A 22,003-nucleotide genomic window follows, 5' to 3' on the forward strand; every position below is an offset into this window, starting at 1 on the left:
TGCTGAATCTACCATGCACCACCCACCGTAAGCGGCTTCCGGAACCGCTGGAGGTCCTCAGGCCATCTCGACCAAGAGGACGGAGCATAGTGATGTCACGGCTACGCCCCCTCAATGCAAGTCTTCGGGAGGGGCATTATAGCTGTCACGCCCCCTCCCATAGGCTTGCATTGAGGGGGTAGAGCTGTGACATCCCCGTGATCGCCAATAATCAGACCCGGAGCCAACACGCTCCGGGGACTGATTCTAACTGGGTGCGGCGTGGAAGATCACAGGGGTCCCCAGCGGTGGGACCCCCTGCGATCAGGCATCTTATCCCCTATCCTTTGGATTGTGGATAAGATGTCTTAGCGCCGGAGTACCCCCTTTAAAGCAAATTTTTTTTTAAGTGTGTACAGACCAGCTTAGAAAAGGTTAGTCTCATGCAGTGTTAGGCTGGGTCCACACTACGTTTTGTCCCATACGGGAGCGCATACGGCAGGAGGGAGCTAAAACCTCGCGCTCCCGTATGTGACCGTATGCGCTCCCGTATGCCATTCACTTCAATGAGCCGACCGGAGTGAAACGTTCGGTCGGCTCATTTTTGCGCCGTATGCGCTTTTACAACCGGACCTAAAACCGTGGTCAACCACGGTTTTAGGTCCGGTTGTAAAAGCGCATACGGCGCAAAAATGAGCCGACCGGACCGAACGTTTCACTCCGGTCGGCTCATTGAAGTGAATGACATACGGGAGCGCATACGGTAACATACGGGAGCTTTTAGCTCCCTCCTGCCGTATGCGCTCCCGTATGGGACAAAACGTAGTGTGGACCCAGCCTTAGTGAATCAACTAAGACTGTGAAAAGGCACAAAACCACTGAAAAGTCTGTGAGACACCAGCCAAGACAGCTTTTTAGTGTACGCGAATAGCAACATTTTAGAAAGTGTACCTCCACAAAATGTATGAAATGCCCTGCGACCAATTTTGTGTTACCAGCACAAAAAGTGTAGAAGATTGCTTCACTTACAATACTGAATGCCCCCTATAACTTAGTTTTTTTACTCTCAGACCCATGAGGGCTTGTTTTATGTGACCAATTGTTCCGTAATAACGATTCGTTTTACCATAACTATTACACAAAAAAAAAAAACAGGGCAGGGGTGTTTATTTTAACAGTTTACTATATGGTAAAAAAACTGACCGAGTCAGGACCATTAAACTGATCCATGTTTACATATCCACACAAAGTCTCAGTGCGGACATTCCTCAGGCGCCAACATAAGTTTGCCGGCGAGGGAACGCGCCGTCTCCGACTGCAAGGTATTCTGCAGAAAGATTGGACAGGTCCATTCTTTCAGTGGACACGGAAATTGTGTGCAAAGTGCAGCAGTATGTTAGTGAATACAACTATGCATGGAAGTTCCAGATGTATGAACATGGCCTTAAAAGGGGTACTCCGGTGCTAAGACATTATCTCCTATCCAAAAAGGATAGGGGATAAGATGCCTGATCGTGGGGATCCTGCAGCTGGGGAACCCCCGTGATCTTCCACGCCGCACCCCATTAGAATCAGCCCCCAGAGCGTGCTCGCTCCGGGTCTGATTACTAATGATCATGGGGACAGCGCATAGTGACGTCACGCTCTGCCCCCTCAATGCAAGCCTATGGAGGGGGCGTAACAGCTGTCACGCCCCCTCCCATAGGCTTGCATTGAGAAGGGGAAGTGTGACATCACACGGGGGTAGAGCTGTGAGATCACTATGCTCCGCCCCCATGATCGCCAGTAATCAGACCCAGAGCAAGCACGCTCCGGGGCTGATTCTAACGAGGTGTGTCGTGGAAGATCATGGGGGTCCCCAGCGTCAGGACCCCCACGATCAGGCATCTTATCCCCTATCCTTTGGATAGGTGATAATATGTCTTAGCGCCGGAGTACCCCTTTAATGTACTGTTTTGGGCCTCTTTCACACTACCGTTGTCACAGTAGTGTGACAGACATCAGGGAGAGTAGGAAGAAAAACTTTGTCCTGCTAAAACAGCACCACCTGACAGGTCCCATTGACTAATGGGGGGGGGGGGGTCCATCGGGACCTGCTGTGCTCAATAAATAACTTGACGTTCAACAGGGGTGAAACAATGTGAAAAGCATTACAAAATTAAACAAAAATAGTCCTCCATTGCCCTCAACTATTTTTCAACTAAGAGGGTTGCATGAGGCATCAATCTTTGCACCATGTTTTTTTTTTTTAAAGTGTACCACGTTTATTATTAACATTCCAGAATGTGATAAAAAAAACTGCAATTGGGGACAAAGTTTAGACTTGGCATTTTATGTCTACACTGTTCACTGAACAAGAGCATAAGATTTTATTTTAATAGTTTGGACATTAATAGTTTGGGCAATATAAATACCAAATTGGTCTGTTAGTAAAAATAATAATTTGAATTTCCATTTTACAGGTTGTTCTGCTGGTTTGTTTAGCATGTTTTCTGGTTGGAATTTTATAGGTCGTGCACCATCATTATAACGGTGTTGCATGGCTTGGCTTGCGTGGCTTTCTGGAAGTAGCAAAGGTGGTTTTCTAAGTGGCGTTGGAAGTTCTATAAGTTTCCGATATTTGGAGGCTTTTAGAAGAGTCACATAGTAAATACATAACCAATGTAAAACAACTAACCAAACAACCACAGTCTGCAACTTTAGAGATCTTAAATATGAAACTTGGCACAGAAAATTACAAAACAAAAATAGATAACTATACAAGAACCCCCCCTCCCGTATTCTCATTACTTTGCATTTAGCATCGCTAACTACCGTATTTTTCGCCGTATAAGACACTTTCTTCCCCAAAACTGGGGGGGGGGGGGGGGGAAGTTGGTGCGTCTTATACGGCGAATACACACCTATCGGGTTGGTCCCTGCGGCCATCAACAGCCGGGACCCGCGGCTAATACAGGACATCACCGATCGCGGTGATGCCCTATATTAACCCTTCAGACACGGCGATCAAAGCTGACCGCCGCATCTGAAGAGAAAGTGACAGTAACCCGGCTGCTCAGTCGGCCTGTTCGGGACAGTCGAGGTGAAATCGCGGCGTCCCGAACAGCTTACAGGACACCGGGAGGGACCTTACCTGCCTCCTTGTGTCTGCTCTGTGCCAGGATCCCCTGCTTTGCGACGCTCTCCTTCGACGTCATCACGCACGCCATCCCGTCATCCAATAGGAGCAGCGTGATGACGGCGACAGAGCACAGATCCCGGGGAAGACGACGTCCGGGACACCGCGGCGACAGCGATGAAACGACATCCAGGGCAGCGGTGATGGGTCCGGAGCGGCGGGGACAAGGGAGCATTACCTCCTATACCAGAAGTCTTCAACCTGCGGACCCCCACATGTTGAAAAACTACAACTCTCAGCATGCCCAGACAGCTGTTGGCTGTCTGGGCATGCTGGGAGTTGTAGTTTTGCAACATCTGGAGGTCTGCAGGTTGAAGATCACTGTTGGGTGCAGAATCTTTTTTTCCTAGATTTTGCACCTTTAAAATTAGGTACGTCTTATATGCCGGTGCGTCCTATAGGGCGAAAAATACGGTACACAACACCATATTTCTACATACTAATCTACAAGTCATAATTCAGGCCAACAAATAGCTATAATTTTTTCAACCAGGTTTTATTGGTTTGGTGATCAGTACACAGACACTATGAACAATCTGTACATTTTTTTTTTAACCTTAAACTCTAGTAGAATGGAAATCTAGGAATAAAAACATGAAAAAAATGAAAAAATCAGAATCCAAAAAACTAGCGGCTTTTCTCAACTCCAAGTTCAAAATACAAGTTGTTTTTTTTTTTATTTTTCCTTTGTAAAAAAATTTAACAGAGCACCCCTCGTACCAGTATCTTCCAACACGTTAGCTTAAAACCCCCCATTCTCTGCAAAGGGAGATGGCAAAAAAGAGATACTAACAAAAAAAATAAAAAAAAATCAACGATAATGCAGCCGCCCTGGGGAGTGACGTGGTCGACAAGTTAACCGCATTTTTTTTTTTTTAAATTGTAGTATTTTTTTCATGACTTCCCAGTACTTCACATCACACTCACTACACACTCGAAGGTTTCAAAAAAGATTCACAGCACTTTTACAGTTACTGAAATGAAAAAAAAAAAAAAATACCACTACCCAAAAAATAGGAAAAATATGGTAACATCACAGATAAGTACACAATTTTTTTTAGAGGGAAATCCAACACCAGGGGATTCTTTTTTTATTAGGTTTGTAAAAATTATACGCAAGACAAATATGGGTACAGAGAACAGTTAAAATGTTAAGACAAATAAAAAAAATAGTGATGTCATCCGTGTCAGCCCGTATAGGAACACTGAGCTTTGCCATCATCCCTTATCAGGGAATCTGCTACGTAAAGATAGCAGAAGGCGTTACGTCACAAAATGGGAAAAATTTAAAGTTTTACGCATTTTAACCCTCTCGACAGGAGCGGGTCCCGCCGTTTTTTCTTTGCTCGATTATCGCAACACTCGGTTTACAACTCCTAGACAATTGACAACTGTATACAATGGGCTTAACATTCCATTAATACAATAAAAATTAACAAAAAAAAAAAAAGACGTGGTGGGATTCCCTCCTGTTTTAAAAATGTGTTTTCTAGAATTAAACTACTAAAAAACTTGCATTTACAAAATAGCTGATAAAAATATTCCTCTGAATTGTACAAGGGAGGTACAGGAACCACTGATAAAAGACTTGAACAAATGTAGGTTATTCAGATTTGGAATCCTTGTCTCCTCCATCGGATGCTGGGGCCTGAGGGGGAACAAAAAAAGACGGGAAATAGAAAGTTAGAATAAGGGACAAGTTATAGAGAAGTAATACGAGTGAAGTGGCACTATATACAGGTAATACCTTAGAAAGCAGTGTTACCCAGCTAGGATGCCCCCCAGCTGTTGCAAAGCTACAAGTCAAAGTGTTTTCTTCAAACCAGGGTTTCTTCAATTGAAAAACTACAACTCCCAGCATGCCCCGGCATGCTGGGAGTTGTAGTTTTTCAATTGAAGAAACACTGGTTGAAGAAAACACTTGAGTAAATATTAGTGCAGTAGCAGGAGGATGCACATGTTATTAAAAGACATATTAAAAGACGTGTATGGGACTTCTGTCAAATCTTGTAGCAGCAGGATATGGAGTGGCCCAAAGTGTATCCTGCCCCCACAAGTTACCTCTGTATAAAAAAATTAAAAATTTTATATCTATATATCCATTTTTTTTAATTAATTTTAGTTTTATATTTTTATTCTTTATTTCTTCTAAAAAGTGTGTTTTAGAATTTTTTTTTATGTAAAATATATATCTATCTATCTAAAATTAATTGAAAAAGATATAAAATTTTAGGTATATTTTTTCTTTAGTGTGTTTTTCTAAAAACACTAGAAAAATCTATCTAATAAAAAAAAATTGTATAAGTTATTTTTTCTATACATCTTTTAAATATTCTATATCTTTAAATGCTCTAATCTGGAAGAAAGGGATTGTCCAGCGCAAGGCTTGCGGATAAAAGCTTGTCCTTTATTGGAAAATTCACAGATATCACTCGGCAGGACAATGTCTAACGCGTTTCACACATAAGTGCTTAATCGTAGACTGGTCAGTCTACGATTAAGCACTTATGTGTGAAACGTGTCAGACATTGTCCTCTGTCGAGTGATCTCTGTGAATTTTCCAATAAAGGACAAGCTTTTATCCGCAAGCCTTGCGCTGGACAATCCCTTTCTTTTGCATTACCTTGGGCTGAGGGCGGGACCGGCGTGTGGTGGATTAGATCGGGGTAGTGAGCAACACTGAAGTTTGCTCTATAATCTGATTATGCAACATTCTATAAAATTATGTATCTATATATTTTACACATGTTCTGCAGTTTAAGGCTATGGTTTCACGTAGCGGATTTTCCTTTTTACTGCCCATTGGCTCTCAATGGGTAGTAAAATATGCAGCAAAATACGCCATGTGGGACTGTACCCTTAGTGTGGATTTATAGTACAGATTAACTGTGCTTAAAGGGGTACTCTGCTGCTCAGCGTTTGGAACAAACTGTTCCAGACGCTGGAGCTAGTGATGTCATAGCCCCGCCCCTCATGACTTCACATCACACCCCCTCAATGCAAGTCTATGGGAGGGGCTATGACATCACGAGCTCCCAACATCGGCTCCAGCTTCTGGAACAGTTTGTTCCAAAGACTGAGCAGTGGAGTACCCCTTTAAAAATATAAAAGGAGTTATCCAGCATTAGGAAAACAGTCCTTCAAATTATTGTCATTTCAACTAGAGCGCCACACCTGTCCTCAGGTTGAGTGTGATATTACAAGAGATTTAATACCAAACAGACACCCGAGAACAGGTGTGGTGCTTATTTAGAAGAAAGCAGCTTATGTGTTCCTAATCCTGAGGTTTTTTTTATTATTTTTTTAGCAGGAACAGTTCTTCAACTGCACAATATGAACATCCCCTTAGAAATAAAAAAAGGTCACAGCAGACAGAAAAAGGGAAACCTATATGTTTGATATGGCACTAAAGAAAACCAAAAGGAGGAAGATTAAGAGGATTATCCAAAATAAAAATAGCAGTTTTTTCTAGAAACAGCACCACTCTTGATCTCAGGTGGTGTGTAGTATTGCATTGAAGTGAATGGAGCCAATTGTACCACCATACAACCTGCCAGGTGTGGCGCTGTTTAAGAAAACAAGGCGGCTTTATTCTCATAGTCCTGGATAACCTTTTTATAAAGGAGGCTCTCCAGGATAGAAGGGAGGCTCTCCAGGATTAGGATTCAAAGAAAAACAGCACCACCCCTGTCCTCAGGTAGTGTGTGATATTCTATATACTCGATTAAATTTATTTCTACCATAGTTGCTAGAGATGAGCGAACTTACAGTAAATTTGATTCGTCACGAACTTCTCGGCTCGGCAGTTGATGACTTACCCTGCATAAATTGGTTCAGCTTTCAGGTGCTCCGGTGGGCTGGAAAAGGTGGATACAGTCCTAGGAGACTCTTTCCTTGGACTGTATCCACCTTTTCCAGCACACCAGAGCACCGGAAAGCTGAACTAATTTATGCAGGAAAAGTCATCAACTGCCGAGCCGAGAAGTTTGTGACTAATTGAATTTACTGTAAGTTCGCTCATCTCCAATAGTTGCCTTTAGTACAGTAGTTTCAAAACCGTGCCCCCCCCCAGATGTTGCAAGACTACAACTACCAGCATGCACAAACAGCTGTTGACTAGGCATGCTGGGAGCTGTAGTTCAGTAACCTGTTTGGAGGCCATTGCTTTAGTGCCATGTCAGGGATAACTAACGAAAGGTTCCCTTTTCCCCCCACAAAAACAGGGAATCTTACTAATCGACAGTTTGATACAATTCTTGATCAGAACATTGTCTTGTTGCCCATAGCAACCAGAGCTTCAACTGTCACCACTGCAGATAAATTGCAAATCGGAGCTCCAAGAGGTTGCCATGGGCAACAAGACCATTTCCCCCCCATTGTGGTAAGCCCCAGACCCGCTTGCTCACCTCGTCACTTTTTGTCTCGCCGTTTTCGGATGGCAGATCTTCCTTAGTTTCTTCTTTGTTAGTTTCTTCAGTCTGTTTGCCTTTAGCTCCCTTCTTTCCCTTTGCCGGAACCTTTTTGTCCTCAGACTTCTCCTGGGAGACAATAAAGAGGTAACTATAGGATTTTCTGCATCCACAAGTATTAAAGGGGTATTCCAGGCCAAAAAATTTTTTTTTTTAAATATATATCTAAAAAAAAAATCTTAATCCTTCCAATAGTTATTAGCTTCTGAAGTTGGGTTGCTGTTTTCTGATGACTCCCGTCCCAGGAGCTGTGCAGTTCCTATGGGGATATTCTCCCATCATGCACAGCTCCCGGGACGTGACATCATCATTGAGCAGTTAGACAGAAAACTTCAGAAGCTAATAACTAGAGATGAGCGAACTTACAGTAAATTCGATTAGTCACGAACTTCTCGGCTCGGCAGTTGATGACTTTTCCTGCGTAAATTCGTTCAGCCTTCAGGTGCTCCGGTGGGCTGGAAAAGGTGGATACATTGCTAGGAAAGAGTCTCCTAGGACTGTATCCACCTTTTCCAGCCCACGGGAGCACCTGAAGGCTGAACTAATTTATGCAGGAAAAGTCATCAACTGCCGAGCCGAGAAGTTCGTGACGAATCTAATTCACTGCAAGTTTGCTCATCTCTACTAATAACTATTGGAAGGATTAAGATTTTTTAAATAGAAATAATTTACTAATCTGTTTAACTTTCCGGAGCCAGTTGATACATAAAAAAAAATGTAACAAACAAAAACCTTCCAACTTTATTTTGCCATCAGTCTTTGATCCTATAAACCAGTGGTCTTCAACCTGCAGACCTCCAGATGTTGTAAAACTACAACTCCCAGCATGCCCGGACAGCCAACGGCTGTCCGGGCTTGCTGGGAATTGTAGTTTTGCAACATCTGGAGTTCCGCAGGTTGAAGACCACCTGCTATAAACTAAATAGTGACAGTTTTTAAAATGTATTTTGCAAGAAGAACATTTAAGATGTCTTTGTATTAGAGTCACATGACCATAGACTAGACAGCCTGTTTGTTTTAGGCCGGTAGTATACACGTGGTTACAGACCACATCAGAGTCAATTATGGGAGTGCAAAACTGGACAAATGGGAAGGGGGTGGTGCCAACATGGCCGGCACCTGTTGGCACCACCTGCTTTATTGTATCTGACATCTGTTACAGTAACTAGCAGCTGTTTGTTTTTTGGGTTCATTACATCTGCCCTGGCCAGTCATCCTACTGACGCTCACCTTTACTGGTGCCTTTTCCTTTTTTGGCTTTGGTTCGGCTTTTGGTGGAGCTGGTTTCTGTAAAAGAAAGACAGAATAATGATTACATAAAGAGTCTAAAGGACATTTGTAAAAAAAAAAAAATCTTAAAATTAGGGCTGGAAGGGAAATAGACTTGGGTTACTGGCACAAGGTAACCTACACAGCAGTGTTTCCCCACATGTGTGCCTCCAGCTGTTGGGAAAACTACAAAGGCTGTCCAGGCATGCTGGGAGTTGTAGTTTTGCAACAGCTGGAGGAACACTTGTTGGGAAACTTTGTCCTTCAGTGGCCATAGAACACTCTTTATTTTGCTAGTTTACTCTAGCAATAAACTTAAAATATCACGTGGCAATGAGCGGACTCTTAGAATAAGACTACATAAGTGTTGTCTCCCCCCCCTCTATCTGTCGGCCAGCATTACATACCATTAAAGGGGTACTTCCGTGAATTTTTTTTTTTTTTTTATCAACTGGTGCCATAAAGTCAAACAGATTTGTAAATTACTTCTATTAAAAAAAATCTTCATCCCTCTAGTACTTAGCTGCTGAATACTACAGAGGAAATACTTTTTTCAACACAGAGCTCTCTGCTGACATCATGACCACAGTGCTCTCTGCTGACATCTCTGTCCATTTTAGGAACTGTCTAGAGCAGCATATGTTTGCTATGGGCATTTTCTCCTACTCTGGACAGTTCTTAAAATGGACAGAGGTGTCAGCAGAGAGCACTGTGGTCATGGTGTCAGCAGAGAGCTCTGTGTTCCTAAAAGAATAAACTTATGTAATATTCAGATGCTAATAAGTACTGGAAGAATTTTTTTTTTATTTTTTTTTTATAGATTTACAAGTCTAACTTTCTGGCACCAGTCAATTTAAAATATAAAACTTCCACTGGAGTATCCCTTTAAAGAGGTTGTCATGAATATCTTTTTGCAAACCCCCTCCAGATTATGTGCAGTACATCAGCTCACTCCCATTTACTTCAATGGAGCTGAGCTGCAATACCAGACACAACCTGTGGACAGGGGTGGTGTTATTGTGTTATTTTTAGTTAAAAAGCTTTTTCTAATAGAGCTATGGAGAATATCAGGAAGTAACACCACCCACACTGGGCACGGTGGGAGTTGTAGTGGTGCCACAGAATGTTGTAAGTTATATTTATTTAAAAAAAAAAAAAACACCCATCCTGCTTATGTACAGAATTACCATGAGACAAAAAAAAACGTAAACTGCATTTTTCACATTTAGGATGATTTTGTCTTCTCTGCATAGACTAATACTTACAGCTGACAACCGTGCCGACCTTCTCTTGGGCTCATCCTTGGCATCACCAGCATCAGCGGCATTGACCTAAAAAAAAAAAAAAAAAAAGAAATTAAATATAAATAAAAAACGACAGACGAGAAGTTCTACCAACTCTATACAATTGCAGATCTCTGCACAATTACAGACCAATACATTTGAGCTAGAGAAGCTAAAGAGCAGCACATCTGTGTTGCAGACTGGCTAATACCTAAAAGTGCAAAAAAAAAAAAAAATATATATATATATATATATATATATATATATATATATATATATATATACACACTTATATATATATATATATATATATATATATATAAATATATTTATATATTTATTTATTATCTCTTCAGTTCAGATGAAGATGCATCCTAGCTAGACCATTGCTGTATTACAACGTAACACCAAAAAAAGCAGAGTACAGAACATGATCCTTAAACTAGACGTATGTGAATCAGTAATAGTGATTTTATTAAAATATAAGACATCTCTTAAGGAGAACAACTTCTTGCGATAAAGTTGCATCCGTTACTGTGTGTTTCTTATGATCCTGCCCATAAGGTTGGGATTCATGTTGATAATTGGGAACATGTCGGAACGTTAGGACTGTTCGGTCACAGCCTGAGGTATCAGTCCTATGCACATGTATTACTACCGCCACATGTGCGCCTATTCTGAAGATATACTAGAAGCACATGCTGAAAGAACTGATGTCAACCTTAATTTGCAATGGAAAAAAAATAGGAGGGAAAAAAAAAAAATCCAAACATTCCAGCAACAGCGCCCCCTAGTGACACCAGGCGATAGGATTCTTGACATCACTGCAACACCACCACTTATGTATGGAACCACGTGACCTTATACTACATCAAAACAGAACTAAAGATACACAGCGGCCATCTAAACATAGTTACATTTACGCAGCTGTAAAAGCAAAACTGAGCGTGCACGATTAAGTCCAATTTAAGATTAAATCAATTTTTGGACAGCTTTAAACTAAGTATAGCTAAAAAGACAAAAATAAATCGATGACTTAACTAAAGCCAAATATAAAAATATATATAAAAAATGTTTTACACATACTAATAACGTCATGTGTAAATTCACAAAGTTCAAAGAATCTCAGTCTGGAATTTCCAAAATCGTTGACAGATTTTGGAAAATTATAAATATATACCAAAATGCAAAAAACACAAGAAACATGCACTACAGGGGAAGACACAGGACACAACAGCCGCCATTGACTAACGCTGCAACATGCTCCTGGTCCTCCAAACACCAGTCAGCCAGCAGATGGCGCTAAGCTTCACATGAGCACAGGACATGAAATCCATAGTAAAGAACAAATGGGAGGAGTGGAGGGGGGTGTGCGCGTTGGAAGAATGTAAGCTGCCTTATAAACAAACATGAGCCAAAGCCATGGCGCTAGCCGCCCTCCCCCACCACGAGTACACGAGTGGAACATGCCCGATCCATGGAGACAGTGGCTTTTCTCCCCCCTCCCTTCACTCAGTCAGGGTCATAAGCGACATACATATACCACACACTGGGGAACTTGATGGGCCGTGACGTCACGCAGCCCCGTGCGCCCGATTGGTCGGAGCCCGTCGCCTGCTGCTCTCCCATTGGCTAAAGCGCGTCGTGAACGTTCTAGAACGCCAGGACCTGCCCCGCTCTTCTAGGTCTGACCAGTCCGCTGAGGAGAGCGCGGAGGAGAACCCGGCAGCGGGGCGGGCGAGGGAAGGAGACGGAGGTGATCTCTCTCCTTCCACTGCGCGCCATTACTCCTGTGCACCCCCCTCCTCCCCCCCCCCACATCTCCTGCGCCATTACTAAGCCGACCGTCTCCTCACCGCAAACAAAAAAATATAAAAAAAAAATCAATAACGCTCAAAATATAAAAACCGTAAATAAAAAAAAGGCGGATACAAAATAACTATGCAAAACAGGAGAGAAAAAAATAGAAAAAAAAAAAGGCGCCATATTGGAATGCGCGCTCCTCCGGCGGAACAATGGGGGCACTTTGTTTTTTGGCGGTAAAACAAGCGCACAAGTTAAAGAAGGCGCGGCGGTCCCGGTGCAGCGTGTAAACCGCCGCCAAAAAATTACGTTTCCCACCGTTTTTTTTTCCCCTGCAGCGGAGACAGACGGACAGTCCATCCCGTCCTTGAGGATGCAGCAGCGGATTCTTACCTTTCTCTTAGGCATGGCGAGTGGTTGTTTTTATAGGTTGTGCTTTCTTTGCAAAAATAAAAAAAACTATTCTACTAAAAATGATTTATCCCTTGCGTTTTCCCAAAAAAAAAAATTTAAAAAAAAATAAAAAAAGCAGAGCCGCTTGTTGTTAATGGAGAGAGCGCTGAAATCCCTTCCCTCCTCCTGCAGATGGAGTCCTCACAAAGAACTAGCTGGATGCACAGCGTCTGCAAGCGGTTAATATGCCACAGCCAAGAGAACTAGTTCAAACCGGATAGGATCCCTCCGCCTCTTTATCTATTCAACCTGCTTCAGGGGGGCCAAAGGGGTGGGGCTTATCTTTTAACTCCCCGCCCACTTCCCCCCTGGTGATTGGCTACCGTCGCCTAAAGAGCGCCTTTTAAACCATAACACGGGCACCTGTCTGGGTAGGTTGCGCTGTCAGTCATCTAGTAATTGCCCCCTCCCTCCCTCCACCACCCCCCTCCCCTCCCCTCTGGATTTGTTGGGGTAGGGGGGGGAGGGGTATAGTAAATCGGCTTTAGGTTCTTAAGATATATATATATATATTTATTTTTATTTTTTTTCACGTTTGTTTGAATCACTGGTGGTAAATAGAACGCCGCGCGCTGATTGGCCGGCCGCGCGGAGCGGATGGAACGTCACCGCCAGCCCCAACGTTCTAAAACTCTTTTCTCTCTCTCTCCAACGTTCTAAAACCGTTTCCTCTCCTAACGGTCGTTTTTCTTCGAACGAAAGCGAAGAAATCGAAATGAAAAAAGAAAATCAAATCAAATAAACGGCTAAAAGTGATGAGGATTTAACCCCAGTGTTTTCTAGCTTTTGGGAGTTGTAGTTTTTTTTTATGCGGGGGGGGGGAATCTGATCTCCTCCCTCCTCCTCCTGCTGCTGGCGGATGAGGAGGAGGGGGCGGGGCTTGGGTGATGGCTATTGTGTGTGTGTGTGCGCGTCTCTCTGATGTGATCCCTGCGAAACATGGCGGAGAGCTGCGCCTGGTTGTTAGTGCTGAGCACTGTGCTGCTGTGCAATCTCTTTAAAATTCAGCTTCCTTCCTTATCCTCGATTGTAAGTAAAAGCAACGAGTGAAGCCCGAGGTGTAAAGAAAGGGGGCGAGGAGTAGATTTGTGTAGATTTGTGGAATAAATATAAAAAATAAAATAAATAAATAAAAAAACTGATACAGAGAGCGCAGCTTTTACACGTTTTACTCATTTTACAAATTTTACTCTCCCCCCACCCCCTTCCTCTCCTTGTATTAGATACATCAACATCCATATTGGGCAAACTATCTGCTCCACGCCATGCATCATGCTGCAAAAGGAGCTGCCATCTTCCCTGATCCTCCATGACATCCCCTTTCACCTTATGTAACCTTTTCTGATCGCCTCCTTTATAGATTTAGCTGCTTGTCTTGCCCCCTAGTAACAAGTGTCCTTGTTACCAGGCAAGGAGGATCAACATCTTTTCGATACAGTAATCTGCTACAAAACAAATATGGAGGGTGCTTCCCCCCCCCCCCTTTTTTCCAAGTGGATTACACAAGAGAACACATCAGTGCCACCATTGTGTCAGCCATATTTTGGAGTTTATAGATGTAGGATGCATGGATGGGATCTGTCTTTTCGTTACAATGTGACACTGTGACCTTTTTCGGAAAAAATGTTTTAATTTCTGATCAGTTTTTTTTAATTTTTTTTTTATGTCTTTTATGCAGATGTAGCAGAGTGGAAATTGTTGATTGATTCACCGGAGATGTATTATTTTTTTTTTTGTGCGGATGGGATAAGAATGTTTTTAAATTGGGACGTTTCAAAATGAATGCAGGTGAATAAGGCAACCTGCGGACCGCCAGATGTTGCAAAACTACAACTCCCAGCATGCTGGGAGTTGTAGTTTTGCAACATCTTGCGGTCCGCAGGTTGAAGACCACTGGAATAAGGTTTTTTTTTTTGGCTAGGATCACGCTGCGAAATTGCTGCCTGCGCTTGTTAAAATGTATAGTGTGGTGAATGGGTTTTTCCGTTCACAAATTCACACTTTGGAATTTGTGAAGCGGAAAATCCGCTTGGAAATTTCCGCCTGAAGAATGGAAATACTGGCGGAACACATTGCAGTCTATTGGAGACTGCAGTGTAGACCCTTAAATTGGGACGTTCCAAAATGAATACAGGTGAATAAGGCAACCTGCGGACTCCCAGATGTCGCAAAACTACAATTCCCAGCATGCCCGGACAGCCGTTGGTTGTACGGGCCTGCTGGGAGTTGTAGTTTTGCAACATCTGGAGGTCCGCAGGTTGAAGAACACTGGAATAAGGTTTTTTTTTAAGGCTAGGATCACGCTACGGAATTGCTGCCTGCAATTCCGCTTTGAAATTTTCAGGCAGAAATTCCGCTTGCTAAAATGTACTGTATAGTGAATGGGTTTTCCGTTCACAAATTCACACTGTGGAATTTGTGATGCGAAAAATCCGCTTGGAAATTTCCGCCTGAAGAATGGCGTTGCTCATTCTAGTTTTGAAACATCTGGAGGTCTGCAGGTTGAAGACCACTGGAATAAGGTGTTTTAGGCTAGGTTCACGCTACAGAATTGCTGCCTGCATTTCCGCTTTGAAATTTTCAGGCAGAAATTCCGCTTGCTAAAATGTATAGTGTAGTGAATGGGTTTTCCGTTCACAAATTCACGCTTCGGAATTTGTGAAGCGGAAAATCCACTTGGAAATTTCCGCCTGAAGAATGGCGTTGCTCGTTCTTCAGGCGGAAATACTCACGGAACACATCGCAGTCTATTGGAGACTGCAGCGTACGCGCGGTCCCAGCGCCGACTGATTCAGTCGGCGCTGGCCGCACTCGGAATGTCCGGGCGGAAGTTTTCTGGCCAAAGATTCCGTAGTCAGAACCTAGCCTTAGGGTACGTTCACAGGCGAGGATATTTTTAGCGGGTTTTCCGCTGCGTATTTGAAAGTTTGCGGGCTCTTCTCGGCTGTGCGCAGCCGATTTTCCGCGGCGGAATGTACACTGCGGAAAATCTACCGCAAGCCCCATTGAAGTCAGTAGGGACTGTGGCGTATTTTCCGCAGCCAAAATTCTGCTGCGGACAGCCGAGAAGAGCCCGCAAACTTTCAAATACACAGCGGAAAACCCGCTAAAAAATCCGCACATGTGAACGTACCCTAAGGGTGAGTAATTCAAGAGGAATTTACTCGAGTATTTCCGGCGCTGAATTCCTTTCCGCTCGAAGAAAGAACATGTTCATTCTTCAAGAGGAATCCGCGAGCAGAATCCAATAGAAGTCAATGGTAAAAATAAATTTCTGCCCGATATAGTTTTCAAGCGGAATTCAGAAAAGTAGATTAAATAGCCCCCTCCTTCGTTTCCGCATGGAAATTCCGCTTGATGGATAAAATGACAGAAGGCAACAATTTCCTGACCAAAATTATTTTTATCTTTATAATAGGACATGGATGTGTGATCGTCGGGGATCTGTCCACGGGGACCCCCACAACCAGAAGAGCAATTTTCAGCATCTAACACAAAGCGGCATCTTAAAGGGATACTCCACTGGAAAACATTTCTTTTTTTAACTGGTGGCAGAAAGTTAAACAGATTTGTAAATTACTTCTGTTAAAAAATCTTAATCCTTCCAGTACTTATCAGCTGCTGTTATGATTCCTTTTTCAATTTTTGCCTTTCTGCCTGACCACAGTGCTCTCTGCTGACACCTCTGGCCATTTTAGGAACTTTCCAGAGTAGGAATCGATCGATATCGATTTTTTAAGGCCGATACCCATACTCTGTGGAGGTTAGGGCCGATAGCCGATCACTTATACCGATATTCCGGTATAAGTTATTGGCTATTACCCCCCCGTGACACCGCTGCAGATCATTGCCTCCCCCATTCCCGGTTTTATAATTACCTGTTCCCGGGGCCCTGGGTCTGCGCTACTTCTGGCTCCGGTGGCGTCCTCCTGAGCTGTCACTGTGTGCACTGACGGTGACGTTGCGCTTAGGACGTCTCGTCATTGCATAGTGCACAGCGTAACACAGGACGCCGCAGGAGCCAGAAGTAGCGCAGACCCAGGGCCCTGGGAATAGATAATTATAAAACCGGGAATGGGGGAGGCAATGGGGCAGCGGCGGCGGAAGTCTCTGGTGGGGGCGGGGCATTATCGGATTATCGGCAAGGTGATTGCCGATACCGATAACGTCCAAAGTGGTGAATACCGGCCAATAATATCGGCCAAACAATCAGTCAATCCCTAGTCCAGAGCAGGAGCAAATCCCCATAGAAAACCTCTCCTACTCTGGACAGTTCCTGACATGGACAGAGGTGTCAGCAGAGAGCACTGTGGTCAGGCAGAAAGGAAATTCAAAAAGAAAAGAACTTCCTGTCGATCATTACAGCAGCTGATAAGTACTGGAAGGGTTAAGATTTTTTAATAGAAGTAATTTACAAATCTGTTTAACTTTCTGGCAACAGTTGATTTAAAAATTTTTTTTTTTTCGAGTGGAGTACCCCTTTAATGGTCTATTCACACGTACTGTAATTCTGCGCAGGATTTTCTGCTGCAGATTTCAATGTAAACAGAATGACTGAACACAGCTTCAAATCCCGCGCATCAAATCTGCGCAGAATACTGTACGTGTGAATAGACCCTAAGGGATATCCTCATCTCAGGAAGTACAGCGGCCCAATAGAGAATGAATTGATCAGTGCCCCCCATTCATTTTAGGTACAGCTTTGTCCCCACTTTTTAGGACCAGTGGGGTTCCCAGTGTTTGGACCACCATGGATTAGGCCGAGTTCACACCACATTTTTGCAATACAGTTCCCGTGTATGTTTTCAATTTGAAAACTACGGAACCGTCTTGAAAACCGTATACATTGACTCTCCATTTAAAAACCGTATGCCAAAAGATGCATCCAGGTGCATCCATTTTGCGTCTTGTAAGGTTTTGTCATTTTTTTTTCCCGTACCCAAAACCGTAGCCTTCCACAGTTTCACAGTTTTTTGTCCGGGTGAAAAACAATTGAAACGTGTAAATTTTTTTAAAAACATGGGAGTCAATGGGAATCGTACAGAACCGTCTGTGCGTACGGTTCCATCTGGTTTTCACCAAACGGTTTTTGACTTTACACAGTTTTTTTTTTTTTTGAATTTTAATCAAGCAAGCGAAACTTTATTCATAATGGAGTGAAAAGTTAAAAACGTAAAAAAAATTTTTTTCTTAAAAAAAACCAGAGGAAACCGGACATAATTTTTCAAACCATATACGGTTTTAAACCGTATACGGATTAAAATTTGTACACACGTTTTGATACAGCTTAGGTTCACACCACGTTTTTGCAATACAGTTTTTTATCAGGTTTTTGATTTAAAAAAAACGGATTCCTCAAAACCTGACTAAACTGTATCAAAGCGCGTGTACAAAGTTTTATCTGTATACATTTTGAACTTTTCACTCCATTATGAATAAAGTTTTACTTGTTTGATTGCAATTCCAAGAAAAAAAACTGGGAGTTGTAGTTTTGAAACATCTGGAGGTCCACAGGTTGGAGACCACTGCCCTATGAGACAATGGAATAGGTTTATCTGTTGACTTGTGACAAATTGTCATAATACCAGGATGAGTTCTAAATGGCAAACCCAACTCTGCTACATCAAAAATTAAGAGAGGTCAAAATAAAAAATAAAAAAATATATATATATTTTTTTCCTTTTAGTTGTCCAGACTGCTACAAAAGGATGCGGAGCAGGAGCAACAGATGAGGTCCGAAATCTTTAGTATGAGACAAGAACTCTCCAGTATCAGTATGATGGATGAATTTGCGAGATACGCCAGACTGGAGCGCCAAATCAACAAGATGACAGACAAACTGAAAACCCACGGTAATACCTTCAGTAGTGTACTCTAATGCAGCGGTCCCCAACCCTGTCCTCACAGCCACTGACATTCTGTTTTTTTTTTAGTTACGGTACTTAAAGGGAACCAATCATCAGATTTTACCCTATATAATGGTTGGTAAAGCGTTATATAGGGTAAAATTGTTGTCCTCACCATCCCCGGGGGACGCTCCTGCCTCCAGGGATGGTGAAGATATAAAGTTATAAACTAGTCACCGCCGCCGCCGTAAGTAGTCCCCTGGGCGGGGAGAGCTCTTCTCACCTACTCCCGTTCTTCGGCCGGCAGCGACGCCCCCTCCGCTTGATTGATGGGCCGCGTCATCGTTCCGCTCACTGAACAGACGGAGCAGAGTGATGACGCGGCCCATCAATCAAGCGGAGGGGGCGTCGCTGCCGGCCGAAGAACGAGAGTAGATGAGAAGAGCTCCCCGCCCAGGTGACTACTTACGGCGGCGGCCGTGACTAGTTTATAACTTCATATCTTCACCATCCCTGGGGGCAGGAGCGTCCCCCGGGAATGGTGAAAGTAAAGATTTTACCCTATATAACGCTTTGCCAAGCGTTATATAGGGTATAATCTGATGATTGGTTCCCTTTAATTGGAATAGAATAGGGAAAAATTCAGATCCTGGACTGTTGGTGAGTCTTAAAGGAGTACTCCAGGATATGAAAACTTATCCCCTATCTTATCCTATTTCCCGTACGATACACCCGGCTCTTTGCCGAAATAGTGAGTTTCGACCACCGAACGACACAGCGGCCGACAGGCCCCCGCAATACATCTCAATGGCAGAGCAGGAAATGCAGCGCTCCAGCTCTTCCATAGAGATGTATTGAGGGGGCGTTTCGGGCCGCTGCGTCATGGGGTGGTTGGGCATGCCCCCTTGCCGCTGACTGCCGGGGCCCCATATGGGAGATCTCAGGGGACCCTAGCGGTCGGACACCCCGCGATCTGAAACTTACCCCCTATCTTTAGCATAGGGGATAAGTTTTCATATCCAGGAGTACTCCTTTAAAGACTGGGTTTGGGACCTCTGCTCTAATGATTTATTATTGTGGTTACACCTGACCTTGTTACTATAGTAACAAAAGTTATGATAATTTCAAGGTCACCTGTAAACTTTTTCTTTCTAGGTCAGGTTTTTAGGTTTTTTTGCGTTTGTCAAAACCGCTGTAACAATCAGCCACCCCTGTGCAAATCACCTCAAATGTACATGGTGCACTCTCCCTTCTGGGCCTTGTTGTGCGCCCCCAGAGCACTTTGCGCCCACATATGGGGTATCTCCATAGTCAAGAGAAACTGCATTACAAATTTTGTGGCGCTTTTTTCCCTTTTACCTCTTGTCAAAATGAAAAGTATAGGGCAACACCAGCATGTTAGTGTAAAAAATTTATTTTTTTACACTAACAAGCTGGTGTAGACCCCAACTTCACCTTTTCATAAGGGGTGAAAGGAGAAAAAGTCCCGCAATATTTGTAACACAATTTCTCCCGAGTACGGCGATACCCCATATGTGACCATAAACTGTTGCCTTGAAATATGACAGGGCTCCGAAGTGAGAGCGCCATGTGCATTTGAGGCCTGAATTAGGGATTTGCATAGGGGTGGACATAGGGGTATTCTACGCCAGTGATTCCCAAACAGTGTGCCTCCAGCTGTTGCAAAACTCCCAGCATGCTTGGACAGTCAACGGCTGTACGGCAATACTGGGAGTTGTTGTTTTGCAACAGCTGGAGGCTCCATTTGGGAAACAGTGGCGTACCAGACGTTTTTCATTTTTATTGAGGAGGGGAGGGGGGCTGTGTAGGGGTATGTGTATATGTAGTGTTTTTTACTTTTTTATTTTATTTTGTCTTAGTGTAGTGTAGTGTTTTTAGGGTACAGTCACACGGGCGGGGGATTACAGAGAGTTTCCCGCTGCAAGTATGAGCTGCCGCGCAAAATTTGCTGCATCGCAAACTTGCAGCCTGATACTCACTGTAAGCCCCCTGCCCATGTGATTGTACCCTGTACATTCACAGGGGGGGGGGATCTCCATCTGTTGCAAAACTACAACTCCCAACATGCACAGTCTATCAGTGCATGCTGGTGGTTATAGTTTTGCAACAGCTGGAGGCACACGGGTTGGGAAACACTGAGTTAGGAAACAGACAATGTTTCCCAACCAGTGTGCCTCCAGTTGTTGCAAAACCACAACTCCCAAACATTCTCAGGCATGCTGGAAGTAGTAGTTCGGCAACATCTTTAGAGCCAGATGTTGCCGAACTACAACTCCCAGCATGCTTGGAGTTGTAGTTTTGCAACATCTGGAGGACTACAGTTTGCAGACCACTAATACAGTGGTTCCCAATCTGTGCCCTTCCAGATGTTGCGAAACTACAACTCCCAGTATGCCCTTACTGTCCAGGCATGCTGGAAGTTATAGTTCTGCAACATCTGAAGGGCCAGATGTTACAGAACTACAACTCCCAGCATGCCTGGACAGTAAGGGTATGCTGAGGATGTGTAGTTTTGCAACATCTGGAAGGGCACAAGGGTCCCCAAACTGTGGACCTTCAGATGTTGCAAAACTGCAACTCCCAGCATGCCCAGACACCAAGGCCTGTCTGGGCATGCTGGGAGTTGTAGTGTAAGGGAACCAGATGGAGCAGTCCAGATCGCTTTACGGCAGCGATTTGCGGCGATCGCCGACATGGGGGGCCTACATGGCCCCCCTCGGTGTTTGCCCTGGATGCCTGCTGAACGATTTCAGCAGGCATCCGGTTCCGAGCGGCGGAGACCGGAATGACTCAGGACGTATGCATACGTCTTGGGTCCTGAACAGGTTAATAACATTTATGGCAGGTCCAGACTGTAAAATTGCAATCTTGACCTAGAAAGAAAAAGTTTACAGGTGACCTTGAAATTATCATAACTTTTGTTACTATAGTAACAAGGTCAGGTGTAACCACAATAATAAATCATTAGAGCAGAGGTCCCAAAACCAGTCTTTAAAGGAGTACTCCTGGATATGAAAACTTATCCCCTATGCTAAAGATCCCCTATCTTTAGCATAGGGGATAAGTTTTCATATCCAGGAGTACTCCTTTAAAGACTGGGTTTGGGACCTCTGCTCTAATGATTTATTATTGTGGTTACACCTGACCTTGTTACTATAGTAACAAAAGTTATGATAATTTCAAGGTCACCTGTAAACTTTTTCTTTCTAGGTCAAGATTGCAATTTTACAGTCTGGACCTGCCATAAATGTTATTAACCTGTTCAGGACCCAAGACGTATGCATACGTCCTGAGTCATTCCGGTCTCCGCCGCTCGGAACCGGATGCCTGCTGAAATCGTTCAGCAGGCATCCAGGGCAAACACCGAGGGGGGCCATGTAGGCCCCCCATGTCGGCGATCGCCGCAAATCGCTGCCGTAAAGCGATCTGGACTGCTCCATCTGGTTCCCTTACACTACAACTCCCAGCATGCCCAGACAGGCCTTGGTGTCTGGGCATGCTGGGAGTTGCAGTTTTGCAACATCTGAAGGTCCACAGTTTGGGGACCCTTGTGCCCTTCCAGATGTTGCAAAACTACACATCCTCAGCATACCCTTACTGTCCAGGCATGCTGGGAGTTGTAGTTCTGTAACATCTGGCCCTTCAGATGTTGCAGAACTATAACTTCCAGCATGCCTGGACAGTAAGGGCATACTGGGAGTT

The 22,003-nt window shown here is 43.7% G+C and overlaps 2 protein-coding genes across 5 annotated transcripts in view; one reads left to right on the plus strand and one right to left on the minus strand.

Moving 5' to 3' along the window:
- Nucleotides 1-3,632: 3,632 nt before the first annotated feature.
- Nucleotides 3,633-12,612, minus strand: HMGN1 (high mobility group nucleosome binding domain 1). Of its 2 annotated transcripts, none has more exons than XM_056559686.1 (5): nt 12,375-12,612; nt 10,161-10,226; nt 8,857-8,913; nt 7,564-7,695; nt 3,633-4,805 (listed from the first exon to the last, which is right to left on the minus strand). In XM_056559686.1, the coding sequence occupies exons 1-5, from the start codon at nt 12,387-12,389 to the stop codon at nt 4,761-4,763; spliced, it is 315 nt and encodes a 104-aa protein (XP_056415661.1). In that variant the 5' UTR covers nt 12,390-12,612; the 3' UTR covers nt 3,633-4,760. The 2 variants fall into 2 exon arrangements, with proteins under 2 accessions (XP_056415661.1, XP_056415662.1); XM_056559687.1 differs by having other exon boundaries at nt 7,564-7,692; nt 12,375-12,564.
- Nucleotides 11,801-22,003, plus strand: part of GET1 (guided entry of tail-anchored proteins factor 1) — a 107,045-nt gene continuing 96,842 nt past the window's right edge. The window contains exons 1-2 of one of the 3 annotated variants that reach the window (XM_056559683.1): nt 11,801-11,934; nt 18,121-18,286. In XM_056559683.1, the coding sequence (XP_056415658.1) occupies nt 18,163-18,286 (124 nt within the window). In that variant the 5' untranslated portion in view covers nt 11,801-11,934; nt 18,121-18,162. Of the gene's footprint in view, nt 11,935-12,715; nt 12,806-13,304; nt 13,464-18,120; nt 18,287-22,003 lie in introns of those variants that run through there. The other 2 variants (XM_056559685.1, XM_056559682.1) reach the window with 2 other exon arrangements.

The sequence above is a fragment of the Hyla sarda genome, chromosome 2 (assembly GCF_029499605.1).
Source record: "Hyla sarda isolate aHylSar1 chromosome 2, aHylSar1.hap1, whole genome shotgun sequence".
Taxonomy (NCBI): domain Eukaryota; kingdom Metazoa; phylum Chordata; class Amphibia; order Anura; family Hylidae; genus Hyla; species Hyla sarda.

Coding starts and splice junctions, on each gene's coding strand:
- HMGN1 (XM_056559686.1), bottom strand. Junction 8,914..10,160: donor GGTCGGCACGGTTGTCAGCT/GTAAGTATTAGT, acceptor TTTCTTTTACAG/AAACCAGCTCCACCAAAAGC. Junction 7,696..8,856: donor AGGAAAAGGCACCAGTAAAG/GTGAGCGTCAGT, acceptor ATTGTCTCCCAG/GAGAAGTCTGAGGACAAAAA.